The 25287-nt window shown below is 36.1% G+C and overlaps 1 protein-coding gene across 4 annotated transcripts in view; it reads right to left on the bottom strand.

The window, feature by feature from the left end:
* ANKRD28 (ankyrin repeat domain 28) overlaps window positions 1-25287 on the bottom strand; it is a 128714-nt gene that overhangs the window by 17782 nt on the left and 85645 nt on the right. For 3 of the 4 annotated variants that reach the window (XM_055804436.1, XM_005230664.4, XM_013305363.3), the window contains exons 6-16: window positions 24705-24792; window positions 19742-19884; window positions 18375-18587; window positions 12059-12137; window positions 11500-11614; window positions 10967-11049; window positions 8469-8532; window positions 7089-7157; window positions 5432-5572; window positions 1135-1246; window positions 461-487 (exon numbers count right to left, since the gene is read on the bottom strand). In XM_055804436.1, coding sequence (XP_055660411.1) covers window positions 461-487; window positions 1135-1246; window positions 5432-5572; window positions 7089-7157; window positions 8469-8532; window positions 10967-11049; window positions 11500-11614; window positions 12059-12137; window positions 18375-18587; window positions 19742-19884; window positions 24705-24792 — 1134 coding nt within the window. Of the gene's footprint in view, window positions 1-460; window positions 488-1134; window positions 1247-5431; window positions 5573-7088; window positions 7158-8468; window positions 8533-10966; window positions 11050-11495; window positions 11615-12058; window positions 12138-18374; window positions 18588-19741; window positions 19885-24704; window positions 24793-25287 lie in introns of those variants that run through there. The other variant, XM_055804438.1, reaches the window with a different exon arrangement.

A 25287-nucleotide genomic window follows, 5' to 3' on the forward strand; every position in this document is an offset into this window, starting at 1 on the left:
CAGAACAAAAAAACCCCCACACTTCCCCAAAAGAAGAAATGGACTCAAAAAGACACAAGCGTTACAAAATAAGATTAAAATATCTGTGTATATACATTTCCATTTGTTACTTTCAGATGTGTTTTGAAGTTTTAATTCTGGGTCTTTTTCAAGACCATATTTAATTTAGTAAACTAGTTGAATTAAAACACTGAAAGTGTTTGAAAAATACCAAATACATTCAGATCACTAAGTTTTCATTATCACACTTTTATAACATTGTCAGACAAATGTTTTTTTAATTTTTTTTCTATTTTAAAATTCTAATCGCAATGAAATCTAAATTGTAACTGAAATCAAGTAATACATCTATGCACTGAAGAAATAGTTGAAAAAGTCTAAAAATAAGCAGTATTTCTAAAATTACATGTTCTCTTTTGCTGTACAGTAGTACTTTAACAGTGAGAAATAATACACTTACAACATCTAGAGGTGTTTCACTTGCAATCTGCAATTAAAAATATTCAGAATTCATGTTTTAATACATTTGAATAGAAAAGTATAATTTGTGTAAAAATATTAACTTGTATAACACAGAGAAGATAAAATTAGCATATCAAATAACATACACATTTTTGCAAAGGGATTAATAAAAAACTTCCTGAGACTTTATTATCCGATATACTATTATGAGGCCATTAGTTACTGTAAGTACGTGAACTATTTAAAAAGGCACCCTTACTTTGCAGGTTATCAGTACACTTTAATTTGCTCCTTCAGATGACATTTGTGAAATTGCTCAACACTTGTCAGCGGGATAACCTGTAGTTCCTTTATTTCAGCCATCAGGAAAAAGTTGAGCAGTGTATTCTAAATTAAGAAAAAAAAATCCCCAAAACTAATACCCCACATCCTCAACCAGTTCTCTCTCCATCGCAGAATGTATTATCTTTTTAAGCCAGTATCTAGCACCTTAGCTCCTCACCTTGCCCTGTTTGAAGAGTATGAAGTGCTTAAGTATTTATCCTCAAAGGGACTGAAAAACACTACTGACTTATTTTACAGATGAAGAACCAAGGTGGAGGAATCCCTTGGCGTCTGCATCACACTCTAAGAGCAGCTGTTACACCTTTCATCTATGACACGTTTTCTTACCAATTCAAGGCATAAGCGATGACCATAAGCAGCTGAATAATGAACTGCATTGTATCCTTGTTTGTCTCGGATCCCCGGGTTGGCATCATTCCTTAGCAAGTATTCCAGGCACCTATTTAAATTGACACATGCAACCATATATCTAAATACGGAATTGCAACTTTATGCTAAGCGATAAATTGTTCCAATTCAACTGGAAAATAGGATACGGCACACGGGAACGCTGATTTAACATGCAATATTGGCTAGGAGTACAGAACACCTAACTCATTACACCAAGCGTTAAGGTCAATCACAAAGCTTTCAAAATTTGCAAGAATCCTTTTTCTGCGGACATCCTGCATCCTCTGAATTACCTGACTTGGTTAATACTAGTATTTCCTGGCCATTCTCCTCCCAGCTAGTACAACTGCAGCTGCCTTTGTTAATATGACTCATTACTGGTTTTGTGTCTTTTCATGTATCAGTGCATTCTTTCGTATTTGATATGGAAGGAAGGGAACCAATAGCTGAGTTCTTCATGATACGTATCCAGAGTCACACACACACTTCTACCAGACACCCGTTTATTGATTTATTATATAGCAGACACACTCAGCTGTTGGGATACTTTTATCCTACAATTCCTTACTTCCACTACACAAAGTTTCAGACAGCACAAGATCAGCATAGTTTCAACCACAGATACTCAGCAGGGAAGATGAAAAACAGGTTATGAAAGTCAGCTCCTTCTCTCTGTTTTTCTCTTTTTAAGAGACTCCATGCATGCATACTAAACGATTCCAACCAATAAGCCAACTTACTCATAATTATATGTTGTCTATCCTAACATTTTGCAAAGTCACTGTCATGACCTTGAACTTGGTGTCTTCCTGAAGTGTACAGAATCCCTTCTTCCTGGGATTATGAAATGTTTCTCCTTTATCATTTAAATAAAACGCATGTGAAGCTACAAAATAGATTATCTTGTCAAATCCAGCTTGGGACCTTTCTTCCTTAGCACAGATTATCTGAAGGTCTCACAGATCACCGTTATCGGTAGTGACAAACAAGCCAGTTGGTTACACTGACAATATAAAGGTTTTAGCTCTCATTTATCTCATGGAAAATTGTTTGGTAGAAAGTTTCAGGAAATTTCAACATTCGTACTTCTATGATATGGCTATGCTGTGATGTCAGGTGAAAAACTTGCAGTAGGACATGGCAGGTTTAGATTTGAGAGGAACAAATCCTAAAATGACCTCTGATCAATGCTGTTAAGAGTAGAAACTTTATCATTCAAAACTCTGGGGAACATTCAAACCTTGGAGAAATACAGGCAGAAATCCTACAAAAGCAGCCATCTCCTAAGGGAAGACAGCATGACCCTGCAACATCAGAAGTCGTTGTAAGTTCTTTCAAGGAAGGGCCTGGAGACAGCAGATGGAACAGTGCAAATTCATCATCTGAAGCAGATCCAGTACCAGCTGCGATGAAATGGAAACACATTTCAACGTAAGACAGCTGTTCTGGGTCAAGGGCCCAAGAACCCCATGTGCAACAACAGCAATTCACTGAAGTGAAGACCTGACATTTGCTTTTCCAGACAAAGGTTGAAAGTAACAAACAAGATGAGTGAAGATGAAAGGGGGAAAAAGCTGCAGGAAAAACTACAAACTAAGAAGCGCCTATATATAAAGTACTATCTCATTACAAAGTTGAGAACAGCAGGAGCGATACCAATGTGCATTCTCATTTCATCATTTCGTGCCCACCATAAAGGAGAAAAGAACTTAGGCAGGTAGTGAAAAAGGTAAAAACTCTCCAGTCTTGAAGAATAACATAAGTAACACAGGATGTAAATAATGTTACTACATCTTCAATGTACCTAACAAAAAGCTACCTGTAATGCATATGTTCGTTTTTAACCAAATAATTCGGGTTTTATTTGCCCCGTAAACAAATGCCTGGATTTCATGAATGGCAGCTGTGCTTGCATGTTCTTATTTGAATTGAAATGGGATAAGGTTTCCGAGAAGCCAAAGACAAGTCAATTTGTCCCACTGAGTGAGGATTACTGTCCCTACATTTTATTTGTCCAATTGTCTAACTTTGTCAATTTTAATCAACGACTTTGTCTTAACATTCCTGGCTCATTTATAAATGTCAAACATCACTGGACTTGGCTATCTAAACTTACGTACTTCATATATTTGTGTGCCCATAAAAACCACAATACACTAAATACCCTGCTGGAAGTAAAGTCTACTAAAAATCCTTGAGTACCCACTCCTTCCAATGCAAAACAGATTATTATTTTTGCCGTTTCTTCTTACCCATGAAAAAGATTTGCATCTTTTACATAATTAACTGACCTCAACAGGCCTCTTTAAAAGGAGATTAATCAAACTTCCTGAAAGCCCAGGTAACTTAAATTTTGTCCCCATTTATTTTACTGTCTATTAAATAGTTCTAACATAGAAAGAGTGTGGGGTTTTTCTCCCCTAAGATGCTGCTTAGTTTATATCTCATTCTGCAATCACTGCTCTCTCTAGTCTTGTCAAAACGAGGCTTACTGGTGTTTGTTCCAGATTAGAAGCATTTGTTACATATACAAAAGAAATACTTCATAGAGGAAGAAGCTGGAAAACAATTTACAGCAAAAGTGTCCTTGTCTCTAAAATCTGTCTTTAAAGATGTCTGAACAAAGACTATACAAATACATGTAAATATCTTTGGAATTTCTATATAGATAATTTCCTGACTTCCCCACCCCCCCAGCCCCAGGCTTTATATTCCAACTCAGTAATCATTTTTAGCTTCGTTCCTATTTTGAATATGAGCTGAGCAGTACTGGTTTTTCCAGCTGTTACTAATTATCTTGCTGCATCAATATAAAAAGCTTCTTCTCCGGCCATTCAGCTTTGTAGCCTGTCTTCCAGAGAGCCAACTGTTAATCAGAAGGGCAATATCGTGTGGGTTCCAGAGACGATTCTTTGAGTTACCTCCCAAAGCTCTGCAGTATTGCCATCATCATTCTTGCTCATGCCTTTTGTAAGGCAGATGGCAAAACGATGTCATCTGAAGAACCATTATAGTTTGGAGGTTTTCAGAGCAACTGTGAAGCTAAATTTAATCCTAGCTCAACTTGTAGGAAGGCAATTAAAGTAAAATTATCTCAGCAAGCGCCAGCAGGAATTGAAAGTATATCTAAAAAGCAGCAATTTCATTTTGAAGTTTGGCTTTACATTAAAAAAGGCATGTACTTTAAATATTAGTTAAATGGCCATGAAAGTATTCTTTATTTATCCTTCAAAACCCACCCTGTGAGTTACACGCCACCTTGTTCCTATTGCTACCTCATGTTTTAAAAGGTGCTGTATTAAAACAAGATGACACAGCACTCGGCAGCACTTTTGCAGTGAAGGTGCCACTGTGCGCACTTGAGATGCTACGCTGCGCACCAGCTTGTTTTGACCACTGTATGTGAGCGTGTGCACATGCAAGCGGCGTTCTTCTCAAGTTTCCTCAACACATATGATGTCTGGAGCTGAAGTAACCTCATCAATTTTGTGCTATCTATATAAGCTTTGCACGTAAAGCACTGAAGTCATTAGTAACCATGTTAATTATAACCATTACTTACAAAATACATACATGCAAGAGACGTTTGCGGATTTATGAAAGTTTCTGGATGCATTTAATGCATGCAAGTGCAACCTCACAAAAATCAACACTAACAAGAGCTGGAGTTGTAATGCCACACATTAATAGTGTAATAAAACATGAAATAGATAAAGCATCTCATACTGAAATGCCGAGTTAACTTCTATCCTGATGTAGGCCTATGGTAACTCACAGTTTAGTTTTACAGCGTACTTCTGACTAACTGCATAGATTTTTGGGCAACATCAATAACCTTACATAAAACACACCATCATCATCATCATATTTTCATTTTAAAGCCAAATGACCTTACTGCTCGCAACTGTCATCATAACCCCTACAAATGGTATTTACTCAACCACTGCACAGCAGGTAGGTTTGAAAACTCTGTTCCTAATGAATTCCTGAATTAGGACATCTGCATTATAGGACATAACTAAAAACTTATGATACATGTTACTATTGTTCATTTTTCTCAGAAATACTGGTGACATAAAATATTTTATATACAATGGATAATCCACTGTGAAGTTTAATCTTTAAGCATCAATATCCAAAATGCATTTGTCAAATCTGAAGGCAGAACATACACAAAATTCACAGCTCAAATGTCTCTAAGGAGCAAGTCTTTAGCACAAAGCATGCCACTTACTTTCCATCTGTGTCTGATGCAGCTGCATAGTGCAGAGGTGTACAACCCCTCTCATCAAGGTCATTCACACTAGCTCCAGATCCCACAAGGGCAAACAGGCACTGATAATTACAATTGGCAGCAGCATAATGGAGTGGAGTTCTTTAGTACACATTTAAATAAAAAGTACAATGGTAAATAACAGCAGAATAGTATTAGAGACAGATAAAGCAAAATAAAATGAAACTTAAATCCTTACATTTGTAACTAGTATTTGTAGTGTGTCATTACTATCTTAAAAATGGGGCTATTTAATAATACTGAACAGTATCTACTTGTCAGCTAAAATATGCACAAACTTTGTATTAAGGGAAGCTTTGTATCAACTGTCTTGTACAGACATTTAGAGGAAAATCAAGTTTACACTAGAAATTTTATTTTTATTTAAGTAATTTAAGCCACATGGAATAAAAATGGAGAAATTCAAGGACTGCACAGCAAGGTAAAAATAAAATACAACTGTTAACAAGTACATATTTTCGACAAGCAGATCAGAATTTTGTCTGAGAGGGAAGCATTATTTATTTATTTTAAACTATACTAACATAGCAGAGGTCTTGTTAAAGAAAACTTTTAAATATACAGCTTGTCTTCTTATAACAAAACCATGACATATTAATATAACGATGTATAATCTCAGAGGAAACTCATTCCAGCTTCAAATATGTAAATAATTCTCTAGATCCACCAGTTTGGATAATATTTCAAAACCACCAAGATGACTCAGAATTCCATTTTCTATTTTTAGAAGAGATTATTACTATAAATATCTCAATTTTGAGGAGACAGTCAGACAACTTTAAGTGTCCTACCTCTTCCCTAAAATTACTTTTTCCCATTGCTCTCCAATTTTAACTGTTTTAATCTTTCCCCTCTTCTGAAATAATTGCTCTCTGTAACATGCATGTAAACCAAAACCCAAACCAAACCCACAAAAAACCCCCACAACTTTCAATGACAGAAGTTGTGAAATTGTTGTTCCTTTCTCGGTAAAGAACAGAGGTAGAGTTAAAGCAAAATACAACTTTGGATCCGTAACATTATCCTCAAGCCCTACTCCTGCCATTCACATCCTGGAAAATCATATTATCCATGATATGATGTGAGATTTTACACAAGTACTGATCATGCCATCTAAACTTAAATAATCCTAAAAAGAGAAATGAATGTCATTCCAGAAGTGTTCAGAACCAGAGCATGAACAAGGAAGCAAAAAAAGATAGATATAATAAAAGGATTTTTTAATTAAAAAAAGCTTAGAAATAGCACAGATTTCTCGGTTTGACTAATGCATTATTTGGAAAATACCACTAATGTCCTTGGATAAGAGCAATTTAAACTCATTAGATCCGTGTTATAAACAATAAGGTTCAGAAAAAGTACAGTTGAATATGGAACTCAGTCTTTAAAAACAAGACTAAACATCTACTTAACAAAACACAATAAACAAAATATGTTTGTAACTTTTGATAACATATGCTGAAGCACAGTTTATGAGAGACACTGTATCTTAAAAAACATTTACACTGGAACACAACACAGACTAGCACGCTGCAACATGCTACTTCTGTAATGCTTTTACCAGCCCTTTACAATATACAAATCTAGAATGTCTTACCTCCCAAATCTGTCCTTTTTGTTGAAGTCTGCACCAGTATTTAGCAGGAGGTTTAGGCACTCCAAATTCCTATTAAATTAATGCAATATTACTTATGATTGCAAATTTTATTTCCTTCATACTGGCCTCTGCAAATATCAGAACTGCTACACATATACATCTCATGTTATTTTTAATGGAACTGAACTATCGTATGAAGAATTTGATAAATATATTTTGGTATGTAAAATAGATTTCATAATTGCAGAACCGAATCAGGAAAGAATATCAATTATTTCAAGTCCATATATAGAAATTTTATTGATATCAAATTGCATGCACAAAGCACATAAACATTAATCTAATTCAATAGAAATTTCAATTCTTAAAGAAACACCTGCATGTCACATGCTTTTTGCTACCAGGATTCCAGCACAGAGGCAAGTTTTCACTGTATATATTGTAAGGCCAAACATAAGTTGCAACATATATATTTTACTTTTTCATGTAATTTGTTTTCAATACAATATGATCATCATAACAGATGTACAATAGTGATTATTGTTTAAACACTACCTTAGTAACTTTCCTGAACTGGAGATGAATGAGGGAATGTGTCACAAATTATGTGTTTTTATATGAAAAGATAGCATTTTAACCTTAATCATTTGCGACAAGGATGTATCGATCAAGTATCTTTTGACTTACAATGATTACTTAACAGTATTACTTAAACAACGTTGAAACAGAAAAATGAAAATATTGATATCATGGAGTTCTTGTGTCCCACAAAGTGTATCATGAAATTTATTACCCAATTCTTCCAGGCAATTTTGAGTAGCTGCTATAGAAAACCTACAATACAATAACAATAATCAATATGGATCACAACTCAAGTGATGAGCAAGTAGTTCTGACTACTTCATCCACCTAAACTCTGGAATTTAATTATGGCTTTTAATTTGGTTAGACTGGCCTTTTGTTTATGGATGTGTTAAAAACATATTTCCCAAAGTTGCTGTTCTCCACCTCATGTCCTACAGTGATCTTAGCTGGGCATGCCATATTTGACTGATGTAAATTCTAAAAATTATATCATCATCCATGGGAATCTAAAGTAAAATTCAGTTCATCCCCAAGCACAAACCTAAGATAAGGCTGATGATACTTGGACACTGTACTCCAATAATTACTTGAGCTGAATATTTGCTTTATTTTTATTGTTGGCAGATAGAATCCATCTTGAAATTATTTTCATGTTTACATACATTCCAAGGGGAAAAGGAAGGAAAAGCACAGAGAGGAAATAATTAAAATAAAAACCCAACAAAACAAAACAGGAATGATCAGCGATTGAAAAAAGAACTCTAAATATGAAAGCATGAATGCTTTTTTACATACCCTCCAGCTGCAGCTGCATGAAGACAAGTCCTGCCAAAGTCATCTGGTGTGTCAATGTCAAAACCTACAAATCGAGTAGTTTGTAAAACCGTTATATAACACCACCTTTCACAAAACTGCTCACATCTACTCTTAAAAGAAATGCTTGCTAAACAAATTTAAAAGTGATTTGCAAAAAAGCACTTAAGTACGGAAAATTTACTTCACTTGAAACACACCCTTGCCGTTCACAGTATTTTTGAACAGTTACTGAAAGGGATAAGGTAGAAGACAATTAGCTGCACTGAGGCAAAAGGCTATATTCTTTCTTGTCCTGTTTACCTGCTATTATTTCTGTGTAATTTAGCATTGCATATAAAATATATGAAGGCAATAGGAAAATTAAGAATATGCTAGAATTTATCAGTGTTTTTTTAAATAAATATTTTTTTTAAATAAATATTTTTTTCAATGTTTTTTTAAATAAAGGGGCGACTGTCTACTGAATTCAGGAGCTACTTAAATTTCATCCTTGAGTTTAGCTCTTTAGTCCCTGAGAAAGCAAAGAACTCTGTTAAGCTGGAGTGAAGGCTGTAAATAGCAATTAGCAATTACTCACAGAAGAGCCCTTTAGAGAATGTTGTCAATTTCTCTTATCAAAATGTGTGAACTATGGAACTTCAAATTTGAGACCACAAAGTTTAACTGTGCAATTCTATAGGTAACCATATCTTTTGACATGAAGATTACTATTTAAATCATGTTTCAAAGCTACACTTTTGCTTTGAGAAAACAACTATATTCTCCTAAAAGTCTTGCTCTCATGTAACAAAACTTACTCATTAAATCTCCAGTTTTGGTACTTTTGCCTGGGAATGCAATTTTTTTTTTTCCCCTTTTTAAGAATTATTCAACAACGATACATAAATGTGTTATTTAAGAGTACTACTATTCAAGACAGTTCTCCTACTCCTTATGCCCCAAAATAGAGGTTTTGTATATACCGCTACAGCCTCCTCCCATTTCTATAGGCAGTGCTACACAGCAAACAATTTAAGATAATTTACCAATCTAATTTGAAAGTAGTCTTTGATGACTTTCCACAGCCCCAGGTTGCTTGTCTAACACCACTAACAACTTAAATGTCTTTCAATCCTGGGACAAGGCAGACTGATGTGGGTTTGTTGTTTTTTTTTTTCTTTTAAGGTCTGCACATGAATATTAACAAATTTTAAAATCAGATATTCTTAATTTACATAAATGAGACTTCCTCATAAAAGCAAAAGGGTACATAGTCTGCAGATACCAATCCCCACACCAAGAGCATGTTCTAATAAGCTGGTAGCAGTATCTGGTCTTTCCAGTCTGAAGACTGAACATACTCTTCAAGTCCTTATCTGCTCCAGGCTAGATTTACATTCACGTTTGCTCAACTCATGTGAAAGTCACAGAAACCACTTGCAGGTCTTCTGCAGGGATTCCTTTGCCACACTGAATCTCCAGAAAGGGTACAGGCAGCACAGCACCATGTGCAGAAAGGAGAAAGAGCCAAAGTAGTCCTCATTTTGAACATACACAATAGAAATATAGTCAACTACAGGACAGTTCTTTTCTGAAGCAAATCCTTGCAAGCTTGTCCATGACAGGACAGTGAAATAAAAAGCCTTACCAGTGGTAGTTTTAGTTATACTCCTTTAGTTCTTCTCCCAGGCTTCCCTAACAGACAATATAAAGCTGGGGAAGCAACTTCTTCCTCTTCCTCTTCCCCAACCCTCTGCCCCCGCCCGCCCCTTTTCTTTATTTAAAAAAGATGAAATGCCTTCAGATTAATGTAGCACCATTTAGTTTGTTATTCTTATTCTGTTCCTGAAGCTTCCACAATACTTCACACCAATCTACTTTTTGAGAACTGCAGTGGTTCAAAGAGCTCAGAATTCACACCAGATGAAAATGGACAACAAGGAAGTAATAACCTTAAAACTTGCCACAACTTCAGGGAGGAATCAAACAGTGAAAGCCAAGTACAGTTCCGGCTGCTTTTAATTAACAATAAACCACAAATGCTACAGTTTATTAATGTAGCAGTCCACAGAGTCTTCAGAGCTATTACGTGCCCACTACAGAAGTAGAATAGAAAGATTTTTATTAAGGTAAAGACATCATGGAAAGGAAATGGAGGATGCTCCATGAAGTCATTTTAGAGAACATTAGTCTTTCTCCTTGAAGTTGCATTATTGTCTGAACCACTCATCCCACCTCTATGGCCAACTTAAAATGCGCAAACACAGCATTAGAGAGTTACAGATGCATTATTTCAAGTTGCATGAATTTTTTTTGGGGGGGGGGAGAGGAATTACTTCTGTAAAAGTTTGCATTCATTTTAACAAGCACTGGCCCAAGGCTACTTAGTAAACTATAAATATTTTTATGTATTACTAAATTAAGACTTAATGAAAAGCTACCCTCTGGAATAAAAGACAAAGTACAAAGCAGCTATACAATTTTTAGACATACCCTACCTGATGAGAGGAGCTTTCTGCAGCAGTCTGAAAATCCACTTAATGCTGCCAAATGGAGAGGAAACATCCCATGTATACCCCGCCTAAGACACACCATAATCAGGTATCACAGTTTCATTACAATTAAAATAAAACAAACATGACTGTGTGCCAAAGTGCACGTGCATGGTGGGTTCAGCAAACCACCTAATTAGAATACCGAGCCTTAGGAAAACTTCACGCATTAAACACTTTCTTACAAGCTAGCAGGATGCATTAAGTCAGTTATTTTTTATATACTAATAAATATAATTTATTATTATATATCTATAATTCCAGAGCTTTTACTTGAAATACATTTGAGGAATATCTACTTCTGTTTTTGTACAAATTGCGACGTACTGAGTAGCTACTTAGAAGTACAGGATAACACACAAAGTATTTCCTATTTCAAGTGGAAGACAACATTAAAAAAAATCATACTACTCTTGTTAATCTAATAAATGTATTTCTAAATTCTCTCAGCGTGCATTCGTATCAGTAAAACCACCTACTTCGCAGTGTCAGCACCACTCGTAATCAGAGTGTTGATTAATAGCTCATGGCCATATCTAGCTGCTATGTGCAAAGGAGTATTTCCATTCTTATCTTCACAGTCTATTTCAGCTCCTACAACAAAAAGCAATTACTAAGTAAGAATATACGTAGGCACACAGATACTTCCGTTAGAAAAACAGCACTGATGATAATCTAAGCAACATTAATAACTGTCCATTGATGACTGCTTGGATTTAAAATCTATACAGCCTTCAGTGGTATTTTGGTATTAATGACAAGCAAAATAGGGAGAAGCATTTGATTACGTAACCATATGAGACAAACTTTCTGCAGCCTGGGTTACGGAAGAGAAATTAATATATTTTCCTGCATCCTGAAAAATAAACGGTTCAATATAACTCATCAAACTTCATAAGCAGATATGCCAGACTCCACCATTAACTGAACTACTACTGGATACGAAAAAAATTCAGTACTTTATTATCAATACAAGAGGAGGAAAATACTCATAATACTGGAAAGCTGATGACACAACTACTCCCTCCCCCTTTTTACCATTTTGAATGATGGTTTGGGATCTTGAAAATCTACCATGGATCGCTGTCATGTGCAAAGGTGTTTTCCCATCTTTACTCTGGAAAAGAAAAAAGTCCCCCCAGTGTTTACTTATGGCCAGTAATAGTAACCCACCAGAACTAACAACAACAAAAAAAGAAAAAAGAACATCCTTTTACTTTCTTGTCTCCCCTCTACTCCCTCTTTTAAATTGTTTCTATGCACTTCTGCAAGACGGATGCTGGCAGTGACAAGTCAGCATGACATGGCAAGCTTTTCAACAGAGCTGCTCTTTATCACTCCTCTAGCTGCGAGTGACAACTCAGTGATGCCCACTCAGTTACGCCTTTAGGACAATCACTCCGAAGAGGATGATTACAGCACACAGCTTCAGCAACAAGCCTATGTCCAACTCTTCCCCCCACCCAAGCCTAAACCAAACCCATGTTTCTTTAAATTAAGTTTGTTTTTTGAAAGAAAATACCAGTATTTACTACAGAAGCTTACACATTATATTAGAAGACAACACATGAAAAACCTCATGTGTTTCATGGAAGTTTTGCAAAGTGATATTTATAAGCAATTTATCATAAACCACAAGTAATCCTAGGCTAGAACTATTCAACCACAATTGGTACTATACATTTAACACATGTATCAAATATGCACTTAGTCATTCACCCAGTAAAGATGTCCTTCAAGTAGGCCAACAGTAACGCATAAGGGAGCTTCAATTTTTAGCAGCACAATTTCAGTGCACTTACAAACCCATTATCTTCTGTTAGCGCTACTTCAGGATGATTCCCCACCCCCCACCCCGTACTTTATCGTAGGTAATGGGAAAGCTTTACTGCAGAAAAAAAGTTCCTACAAATGCAGACAAAAAATTGCAAATATCACACGCACAGAAAATAAAAGTAGTCTTGGATGCACATGCATACCACATCTTTGAATTTTAAACATTGCCTTTGAAGAGTATGAAATGTTCACAAAATACAAAGTTAAAAAAGACAAAGGTGGTAGGAGGAACATGAGATATGAACATATGTATTAAAATATCATGAACTGCTGTCATGTGCCAAAGTGTCTTCCCATCTTTACTCTTCCTTTGGAACCAAATGCCAAAGCTTTTATGGATGTGTTACTCAAAGTCTGCTGGAGACCCTTTTAGACAGAGTTGGATGTGGAATTTTCAATTGTGTCACTGTACAGAGCAGCATATGCCACCTACAACAATGCAATTACGGGAAACATTGACTTCTCAGACCTAGATTGAAAGAAATAAAACACTATAATGACAGCCAAGTTATCTCCAGATGTTTCAGCTAGGAGATTTCTTTTATCGTAAATAATCCAAAAGACACATCCACATATCTATAGCAGACACAAAGAAACACAGAAAACAGGGTTGAAATCCACTTGAGGATTGGACAATCGATTTAACCTCTGTCATTGGAGGCCTAAAGGAAAGGTCAAATAATCACACTATAAGTAATGACTTCCCCAAGCAATCTCTATGCTCTGATTTTCTTACAAATAGAATTTTCTTCTAACGTCTACCTTTCATCTTTCTCCTCGCTGTTTAGTTCTGCTCTCTTTATCCAACCGTTCATATTCTCTGTGTCCAATGTTTTTCCTCCTTTAAAACGATTGTTACACATCTGGTGTCTCTTTCCCTCACTTTTCTCCCCCTTTAAGCTGAAGAATCAATTAATTTAAAGAAAAACGATCATATAAAATAGGCTTAGTTGGAGTGAGTGACCAAAAGCTGCTTTGCTATCTAACGTTCTAAACTTTAAAAGAGGAAACTTTGAAAAAGTAAGGAAATAATGAAGCAACAGATAGAATAACTTTAAGGGCTCAGATAAAGCAGCCTGCAGTCTCACTGGCTCAGGTACGCTATACCTGTATCTCAAAGGAAGGCTAACTAAGAGTAAGAAGATGGAGCAGAAAAAGTAGATCTTAGTCTCATTGAGGACATTAATAAAAGTACCTTACAAGGGAATAACTTAATGTGACAGCATTAGAAACTAAGAAGCGTGTTGGTCAAGTGAGAATGCTCAACTAGATGACTCAAGTGAGATCTTGCAAAAAGGACAGCAAATAATCTACAAAATAATTTTTCAGTCGTAAATGAAAACCCAGGGTACAATCAATAACAGATTTTTAGATTTACTTTGCTCAAAAACGCACTTAATGTAGATTTCTAAGACAATGGGTTTGATTATCCACAGTGCCTCTCTCCAGTCTAACAGTCTCAGGTTTCTTTGCAACCCAGGAATAACATAACATGCAATTGTCTATCAACATATAAACACAGAACAGGTATAAAATTAAATGAAGGGGATAATTTCCGCGTTGAAGCTGAACTGCTAGATATAGGATTGCATTCAGAATTCCCTTCTTAGACACTGTCAACTAGGAAAGAATATAAAGAAGCAGAACCAGTAGCCAAAGAGTTCTGTAAGCAATGAAACAATAAGGCTCTATTTATTGAACAAAGTACTGTTTCCAGAGACACCAGAGGCTGGACTGCATAAGCAAGCAGGCAGCTTCAAAACTTTTCCTTCAATTTTTTTTTTTTTTTTAATGCCTTTAAGATCTTCTATCTAAATATTTAAGTTAACTACAGCTGTCAGATTTTAAAAGACCAGATCGGATCAGAGCACATGATGGAATAGCTATGGACTACTGACAGCTTTTGTTGTCTTCATTGAAACTCAATCTGAAGTGTGGTAATAGGCAAGAAACCACCCAAATCTCCTCTATCACTAGAGAAAATATATCCACAAATTCTTAAGATCATCTGAAATTTGCTAAGAACAGTAATTGCTATTAGACAGAATTAACACACAGCACAAGGTGTTCTATCAAGTGATACTTAGATATTAACTGTTCTAAGACTACTGAGCTTTACTGAGGGTCAGGGGAAATATCACGTCACAGCATTCTTCCAAGTGAAACCTCTCCCTCGCAACGACTCCTATGCTCTAGTATCACCAATGGAAGTAAAATACTTTTTCTACTTAGGTCACTAAATTCTCAAGCAGCAAAGGGGGCCCATAAAACAATTAATACTATCCATTACGTACTCATTTCAACATGCTTTTCCATGCATGGAAATCCTGAATCGTGAGGAGAGAGTGCTGCAGTACGTAGCGATACTTAACAGGATTCACTGTTCTGCAGTACTACGCGGACAATAACAAGGCTACAAAAACAATTATGAAATTATTTTTCCGCTGCCTACAGAGGTGATAAAAAGCCTAACATATCTCTACTGTTCCATTATGTTCTGCTACATATTCTCCCTTCTTGAGATGAGGCAGCACCCACATATGTGCACAAGCACTCACCCTCCACCTGCCATCAAAAATAAGGATGTTTCCCTTTTGCTCTCCCCGCTAGGTCATCCACAGCAGAAAATGCTCTAAAGCACTGTCTAGTCTGCACCACCCACACCCACTCTGTTACCTCTAACAACACAGAAACAGCTGCACATGGGAGGGGACTATTAAATCAGATTACACAAGCAATACAATTATGAGGAAAAATAAACTTATAATAATTGTAAGAACTACCCTGAACTTCAGCCTCAGTGCTTGGAAACTGGCCTGGAACAGGCTTTGTTTCAATAAATAATAAGAACACTCTAAAAGCAACTCATTTTAACTCTACAAATTATTCTTAACTACACAACATACTCTCAGTTTCCCTTTGCTACTTTTTAGGGATTGTTCTTCTGATTAAATCCAAGATTTACCCTTATAAATGTTTCCAGGGAAGCAGAAGTTGACTTGGAAACAATTTTCTTTTGCTTCAGTTCTTGCACTTTTTAACAGTGCAAGTGGTATGTTTTCACGTACGAGAGCAAGGCTGTTCACACCTTCAGGTGCAAATTCACAGGCCAAATTCAGTCTTGCTGGTATAAATCCACAGAAATGTTATTAACAGAATTATAGTGGAGACACATGTTGGTACAGAAACGGGATAAATGCTGTTTTCAAGCTGTAATTGCTTAAAATCCCTACACAATCCTACTTGCTTAATTTTGCACTTAATGGTTTGGATAGCGAATGAACACATTTTAATTACAGCCAACCTATAGCTAAAGCTACTAACCCTTTCCAATGTAAAGACATCTTTTTCTGAAGCAGGCTAACTTCAGTAGTCAACCTTACTAAGCTCTCAGACTTCAGCTGACATTCTCGGCTCTTTGATATGCTTCAGGCTTCATTTCCCAGCCCCATCATTATCATGTTTCAGAAAAAATGATTGTCATCTCAGAGTAAGCTTAAGAGAAAACCTGGGTTTACCCATACTAAATCTTCTAAGGATTTTTTTTCTTAAATTACAGAAACCAACAAATCTCTACTTTGAATCCCATAACTTAAAATTGAATGGGAAGGAAGGCAAGAATATATTGGTCTGATGTTAAAACATTTTTTGTCACCTCAAAAAAAAAAAAGTTCAGCCTCATTATAAACTTCAAAGGATTCAGGAACTTTGCCAGTCACTTTGAAGATATCAGCCATTCTTTGAACAATTTCTAAGGTTACTTAAAGTTATAACTGACTAAATGTAGTCACTATCTACAGTGTATACATAAAATTGGAATCTTTTTTTTATGTTGTGTTCAAACATAAAGATTATAGCAATCTTTAACAGTGTTTAATTATCCTAACAGAATGTTGCAAGTGTTTCATTTTCATTCCCAACTTACAATGTATTTGATAATGAGTAGCCAAAATAACCCAACCGCCGTTACTTGCTGCACATCCTTCTGAAATTAAGCCCTCCCTGCTTCTTTCTCCTACATCAAAAATATGCATAAAGTCACAAACACTTGCAACCCAGCGTATTTGGTAATATTTATGTTTCTCTTTTGTTCTTATTTCTGTAACATACGTGTATTTAACATTGTGGGATTACTTTTCATGACAGAACACACATCATGTAGGACAGAAGTCAGCCCTGTAAGGCTAAGCCCTCAGTCATATCCAGCCCTAGGATATTATGCAGAGTGGAAAGCTGGCAACAAAAATAAATGAACTGTGATCTGTGTATCTTAGGACAAGTTGGCAATAAACCCTGTAGCAGAGCTCCTTACTTCCCCAGGGCACTTTGCTGATGGATTTTTCCACAACTGAGTTTAAGTACATTTTCATTAAACGAGCTGCATGTTTAAATACATATGAAATGAGCAGTGACGTACATCTAAGATTTTTCCACATCAAACAGCTTATTTTTAAATAAATTCCAAATTTTCAGTGGGCTACAGATTGTTCACTAACAATAGGTAAAAAATTGTATTTTAGAATTAGTTAGTTGAAAATCAGTGCAAATATCTTACACAAAGCTAGCCACAAACCCCAACATTTTTAACAGAAATGTTAGCTATTCTAATGTTCACCTCTTATCGAGATGGTGCTGAAATTCAGGCAGAACTCTAAACAAATCTACTTAAGAAACAAAAGAAGAGATAATTTTTCCTATTTTCCTACATGGGCAACAGTAAAGGTAATTAGATATTTTGTGAGAGAAACACTTCTCATTCCTGTTTCCTATTTCCCCTTGCCTGAAACCTGTCAAGACACCAGATACTTCTGAACACAGAAGTATCAGACATGGACCAGATATTTCTGAACAGTTACATTTCCATTACTAGAGTAAAAAGCAACTTAATACAAAACAGGAGGTTTCACATCTCAAGACCTTACCCTACACATTTCAGAAGATAATAAGAGATATAGGTTATAGTTTGCTTTTATGCTTGCGTGAATTAGAAGTTCTACTAAGACTGGATTCTAAGGAATATTCTGCAGCCAAAGGCTTGTGACCAAGTAGAGATGTAAAACGTATACTAACTCTGCTCACAAAGTTTTGCTGAGGTAATTAAAAAACCCAGCTGTTGAACACACTTCTCTGAAATAGCCTTGATTTTGTTAATACTGCTTATTTATAAGACAAACATGTTCTTCTGTATTCTTCTGTATGATTGGCTCTTACTCATATGAAGAGACTAGGGACACCAAATTATGTGGAATTTTGACATTGAAATATAATCAAGATTGACCAGACAGAATTGTCATTTTTATTTTTTATCCTTTTAGGCTATTTACTACATTCCATTGAAATATTCAGATTCAGATCAAGTTTCTTAGAGCAACATACTGGCTCATTTTTTCTATAGTACTTTTCACAGAAGTACTCAGCCATCAGTGGGATCTTCCAAACACAGCGACTTTGAAAAGTTACCTCTGATAAAGACATACTGGATCTTTAAAAGTGAATGTATGGCTTTGGATTCACCTACCTTCATATTTACATCTGCTCCGTTACAGACCAAAAGCTCCAAACACAATGCTCCATGTGTTGATGCAGCAGCAAAGTGCAAAGGTGTAAACCCCTTCTCATTCATTTGATTTACATTAGCACCGCAGTCTATGAGTTCATTCACTACAACATCTTGCCCGTTGTAGCAAGCTACATGGAGAGGGGTATTTCCATAGGCATTTGGTTCATTCATCTACCAGAGGAAAAAAAAACCAAACCAAGATTAGTTGGCAGGCAAAAACCTGTATAACAGTAGCATTTAATTATAACGAAGAAAAATCTCTTCTCATGAGATAACGTCTTCATCACATTTTGGAAGTCTTCAAAACCAGAGATTAAAAGCAAGCTCTAGACATAGTACTTTGATCAAGAAGTCTGTATCGGGGAAGAGTACGATTGCTTTACAAACGAGCCAGCCTCCTCCAATTGTCTCCACACCAGCTTCCTGTACGCAGTATGCAACTTGACAGAACACAGAGATGGAAAAAATGTCAACAGTGGCAATGTGCATAGACCCTACAGACTAAGCACAGCATGGACCTCTACCATTTTCCAACAGAATTTGTGGGTTTCCGTTAAAAGCAGAGGCTAAAGGGACTTTTTATTTCTTTTTCCTTTTTTTTAAATTATTTTTTTAGTGGGAGGGTGGAGTGGCAGGGGAGAAGTAGGACAGACACGTATAGATGTAAAAGTTGCTGTTGTGTACAACACAATACTGAATTCTGATCTCCTTCTCAAGACAGAACTTTGGCAGCACTCTCCAGCCTTGTAAGGCTAAAATGTGATGCACAACGCAGATTTCTTACGCAGTTTCACTGTTTGTTGTTAACAGACTTTCTACATACAAGTACTGTACAGCCTTTTAATTTATTTTGCATTTCGATACTCATACGGTCTTCCTTACTGTAGGTATTGAAGTTTCTCACAACTTTTAGTATTTCCCAAAACCTACGTGGTGTAAGAAAGTCAGTAAAACTACATTTTACAAGTAACTCAAGCAAAAGCATTTAATTTCCTGCAGTTCAAAGAGGACTGTGTAGCAAAGCTAATGACGGAATTCCTATTTCCTGAGTTCCAGTCCAATGAACTAAGAGTAAGAAATACCAAATAAACAAAAAGCCTACTAAAAAAAATGTACTTCCAAATAATTTTGCTAAATCTGCAAAGCTCTTAAGTTACTTGGGGGAATGAGGTTTTATAACAAAAAAGTATGTGAATGAAGATCTTGGGAAATACTATTTTCACTTTATCATAACCTGCCTCTAAATAAACAGCATGCTACAATACTAACAAGAACATTTCAAATTACTAAAAAAATATGTATCGCTTTGTTTTATTCTTCCTTACATCCACTCCAAGATCTAGAAGATACTTGACAACACTGATCATCCCACTAGATGCTGCAGCATGTAAGGGTGTATATGATTTCTTGTCTTTGCATGTCACTTCAGCCCCGTGGGCCACAAGTAATTTCACAACTTCAATATGACCTAAAATAATAAAGACAAAAAGAATTAAGTTGCATTTTATATTAACCAGCACAAGTTTACAAACTTAATAATTGTACAATCGTTATAACATGAGCAAGACATTATCATTTGTATGTAATCTGGAAAATAAAGAATTGTTCTTGTATTCTAGTTGTATCATGAACTATAAAAACAACATAAAAAGTTCATCTCCAGAAGAGATTACTTCTACATACTCCCTCTAATAATCATAGTATTCATACTGCAAAAATAATTTTATATATTGAAAACAAATCTTGTCTTCTGCTTATGCAGAAGGAGTTTTTGGGAAGATTTGAGGACTAGAGAGGTGAAATAACTTTGTATTTATTAAACACTGACTGCAAATTTCTGTAAACAACTTGAGAGAGTACGTGACTGTCAGTCTTCCACCTTCACCCAACTGCAAACATGCCCATTAAGGTTTTTAAGGCATTTGGCATGAACTTTGAAAATTAAACAAGCATGAAAATATTCTATTTTTAAATAAAAATATATCCCCTCCCATCCCAGACCATCTTCTTCAACTTGCAGAGCCATTAAAATGTTGAGCCAAATTATACAGAATTTAGTAAAGCTCCACCTTCAAAACTGACTCAATCCTCTGAGGAACCGCAGCCTTTTGAAAGCATCAACTCTTCTCCTAAATCACTGGGAGGAGAGTGGAAGTTGAGTTGGGATTGTGGGGAAGGGATGACCTGGGGGAAGTTCCAGCCGGGAGGGTGGAAAAGGGAAGGGAGGGTGGGGAGCCCACCCTGAGTAACAGGCAGTTGCTCTCACTGCCAGCTCGTGGCTGGGCCGGGGGTCCCTACACCACACTGCTTACTCCAGAGGGCAACAAGCTTTCCTGGCTACCATGCTCACATGCTCCTCTGCTAGCTTGCATGCAGTTGTGACACTGCACGCTAAGAGAAATGCTATGAAAATGGTCTAACCAAAAAAAATCTGTCATTCTTGCTCACTTGTTAATTTAACCACCAAACAAGTCATCACTGAAAACACACGGATCATTACGACAAAGCCTGCAGAATAAAAAGGCACACTTGAGTTAAAAAGACCACAATACGTGGAGTGCTTTACCTTTGTAACTGGCCCGTACAAGCAGATGTGGGATTCTTTGTTTTACCTTTCAAGTGACACCCTTACCTTAGTTCAAAAAGTGGTGAGGATCACACTGAATACTTATTCTTATCCAGTCAAACACATAAGTAAAACTGAAGATTGGATTTGGTACTTTTAAGTACTGCATAACAAGTGAGGGTCTTTGCTTTTTCAATGACTAAGAGAATTTGCAAAAGGCTGAATAGGAAGTGTCTACCAAAAGGAATACAGACAAAGCTATTTTGATAAATATTCAGTCACCACGATACCCATTTTATGCTGCATGCCCACCAACATACAGAACGACGTTTCACCTAGCTATACCAATCAGAAACACAGTATACCAGCACAACGTGAAGTGCTGCAATATTTCACTTCTGAATTACTTCAGTATTGCAGGAAAGAAGAGAAACAGAAATGTAGACATGATACTAATCTTCTCACCCAAATATAACGGGGACAAGAATGAAACCAAGCCCTATATGAGAGACAGAAGTACAGAAGACATTAAAGGCAGGAAAAGAAGAGAGTCACTGAAAAGAACAGTGGCAGAAAAACTTTAAGGAGAAGAAAATAACCAAAAAAATCCCTGACCTGCATTGAAAACACAAGCTGCAATCAGTGGAAGTCACTCAAACAGAAGAGCAAGGAACTTGAAGTGGGAAGCACTGAGACGACATCCCGATACACTAATGAAGGCGACACTAGCACGCAAGAATGGAAGTCCATTTTAGTTGCAGCATTGTAACTGGACAGCAATGGAGTCGGGTGAAAAGCAGGAAGGAAGGGAAACAATGGAAATAACCCTAGAAAGTTATTTATAGTAGAGTGACGAAAAGCGTAACTTCTTTTTCTATTCTGTGGGCGGTTTTATATGGTGGAAAAGCTTTATTCAAACAATTGAAGCAGCATAAAATCACTCTGAATTGTGAAAGAGAATGTCACAGGGGTTTTTTCCTTATTTGAAGGATTTCAAAGCTTTTTCTAACTCTATTTTCTGCAAGAATATTTAGGTTGATCGACATCAGAAATTAAAAAGTTTCCCACCCAAACACTGTATGAAATAGCACTGACTAAAAATGGAATAAATGTAGCTTATATGAAAAATAGAAGACTCTCTCATCTAGCTGAGCACAAGCCAGAAAACATCTGTCCTCTCACTGACACTCGTTAGATCTCTGCCATCATGCAGAAGTTTCATTCCACAAAATTTTGCAAATAGTCGCCTTGAGTAAGGTGGTTGGACAGCCTGTCACAGACATTGCTTTGCATATGTAAGTAAATTACGAAATACTAATACAAAATATCACAAAATGTTGAATCAAAATCTATTGTTCTTTAACTCCTCAGTTTCAAGCACTGGTATCAGTAGCTGAAATGCAGTATCATACAGCTTCAAATTATGTTAAAGGTATTAATGCTGTGACAATGACTGCATAATCCGCTGGCACATTCAAGTCTTTTCCTCGTATGACAGCTCAAGAGGATCCTGTTGTTCTTTTTAGCATATCACATATGGATTTCACAGCTTTAGTTTACATTGCTATCAGATTATTTCAGACCTGCATTGTCAGGGATATAAGACTAATGTGAAATTGGCCTGAAACACCAAGCTGTGCAAAGAGAACACTAAATTTCAATTTTGTGTGAATCCAGGTGTTTGTAAGGTCACTTTTACAACTGTTGAGATCTTACAACAAGTCAAATTTTGTAAATGCACGGTTTTGCATTTGTAAAGATCAGAATTCTCAGTCCTCAGACCAAAGCACATTTCAAACAACTCATCAAAACAATCAACCCCCAAAACTCAGGGTAAAGTTTCTGGCGACCATATTTAAATAGGTAATGCCCCACATGCTACTGCTCTTTTGTTTTACTCTGTATGCATGTTTAAAATGGTACTTCCACTTTTAAGTTACTGCTTCCATTTGTTCTTTCCTGGCAAGACTAGGAAACATTGCTTGGAGAAACGTAACAACTCAAAAGCAGTTATGTAAAATACTCGATGCCACAGAATCACAGATGAGAAATACGTTTTATTAGCAGCCTTAAGTCTGTTTTTAAGAACCTCCCCCATGCACACACATTGCACAGCATTATGCCTGTTTATAAGTAATTCTCTCATTCATAATAATGAGCATTAATACCAAGCAAAATGCCCCTCAATATGCAGTTTAAGATCAGATCTCCAAGGCAGAGTTATCCTAGACTTAAGAGATGTCAACATATTGAGCCCATGTAATTTCCTTGTTTATGTGTGTTTATTTTTTTGGTCTGACATCAGATATAGTAAAAGTAGCTTGCTTAGGGAAGGGGCAGAATAGAAATTACTCTTCTTTCATATTAACTTGACTGTTTGTCAAAAATACAAAGTGCTCTTTTATATAAATAAAGGTTTTCACCAAGACAGTCATTCCAAGTAGTATTTTCCTCTTATAATGGGAACAAAAATGTTCACATCTATGATTACCACTGAAAAAAAGCTGCCATAAATAACTGGACCATGTTCTCTTCCTGACTGTTCTCCTTAAGTTTTCTAAGATGGTATCTTAGGCATATAGATATGTATTTTCTGGAGAATTTAAAAATTTAGGAAAATGGAGATCATCAAAATATAACAGGAACAAAAAATTACATACAATGAAGTCTTATTTCCCCATTTCACCTTGAAAGAAATTCCCGGGGTTGCAGATGCATACAATACTAATATGCTACTGCTTTTATTCTTCTCCCTTGTCTGGATGAAATTATGAAGCAATAAGCTAAAATACTGAATAACAATCAAGACCACGGAATCATCTCAACTGGCTTCTTCCTGAAATTGATCCTGAAACTTAATTGTTCACTGCTCATACATGACACGTTGCACGTGTTCAAGAGCATTTTTAGGTATTTTCTGGAAGTTAAAAGAGACATTAAGTTTTTTGGCTTCTGAACAAGTACAGCGTATTCTGCGGTGACATGAACAATTGACAAATAAAATCTGCAGTTGCATATGAATTACTTAGAAACAAAGTGACTAGCTAAAGCTAAGAAGTCATTGTCAGTGTCAGCCTAGAACTCCTAACCTGCATTTTCTGTGAATCACCTTCCAATGGTTTATATTGCTGATATTTAAAATGAAGCTTCAGATACAAAACTCTACTATTTCTTACAGCTATTCCTACCACTTAATAAAATGAAAGTCTTACAAAAGGCAATGAAATACATTGACAGTATTGCCAGTGCATTGATCAATAAATACCATGAGGACAATAATTATCCACGCCTGGAATAACATGGCAAAGCAAGAATTTGGGAGTTTCAGAGAGGAAATAGTCTTCTTTTAAAATATAATCCCCAAGGTTGCTGTAATGATCCTTTGTTTCAGGTGCCCCCTGTATGAATTTATCACTTTCTATTTAGCATTACTGCAGAAGTTTTCACTTGTGATTAGACTCCTGCTGATTAAAGAACATAGTCCCTTCTTTTTAAAGAACAAAATTACCTACCTTACTTTTCTTTTTCAAATAAACTGATTTTTCTCACCATAAAAACACATTTACAAGGCAATTTGAAATAGACTATCAATGGTCTCCTGGCAGACAGAGATAGCCTCAATGCTTACAGTGTCAGTATTTTTCCTAAAAACATATAAACCCACTAAACATAAGGTGATTTTTTTACTACCACAATAGTAATCAGCTGAAAAATGTACATACCCATATATGCTGCCCAATGTATAGCTCGTCTGTCTTTCTTGTCAAATGCATTAATATTGGCCCCTCTAGACAACAGTAAGCTGACCATCTGAGATGAACAGAAAGAAAAGTAGTATTATTCATAATGGAAAAACTCTGCTTAAAAGTTAGATGAAGAAATTCATAAGAGAAAATAAAAACGTATCCATTTTCCAAGGATTTAAATGTGTTGGGTTTCGAATATCCCACAAGCTTAAAAAAACTGGCTGCCCACCTTGGCAGCAGTAATGAAGTATCTGTAAGGAACACAAAACTCCGCATGAACAAAAACATTTCCCAGTTAAATATGGCAAAGCTGTGGAATCTTTGAAATCTTCAGGCTATTACTATGGAATTCACTAAAGGTAATTTCTAAAAGCAAGCCTATTGCTGATTCGCCTCCAACTGCCTCTACACAACTACAATGGAAATTTATCACCAGACATTTTCCGAGGCTTGAAGATTAGTGAGTTAGAGCTTATTACATGTGTTTCATCCACATTTCAGTGACGACACATTCCATATGTCCACTATCTACTGAACAGGAAAGCATTTTCTTTTTTCC

The sequence above is a fragment of the Falco peregrinus genome, chromosome 5 (assembly GCF_023634155.1).
Source record: "Falco peregrinus isolate bFalPer1 chromosome 5, bFalPer1.pri, whole genome shotgun sequence".
Taxonomy (NCBI): domain Eukaryota; kingdom Metazoa; phylum Chordata; class Aves; order Falconiformes; family Falconidae; genus Falco; species Falco peregrinus.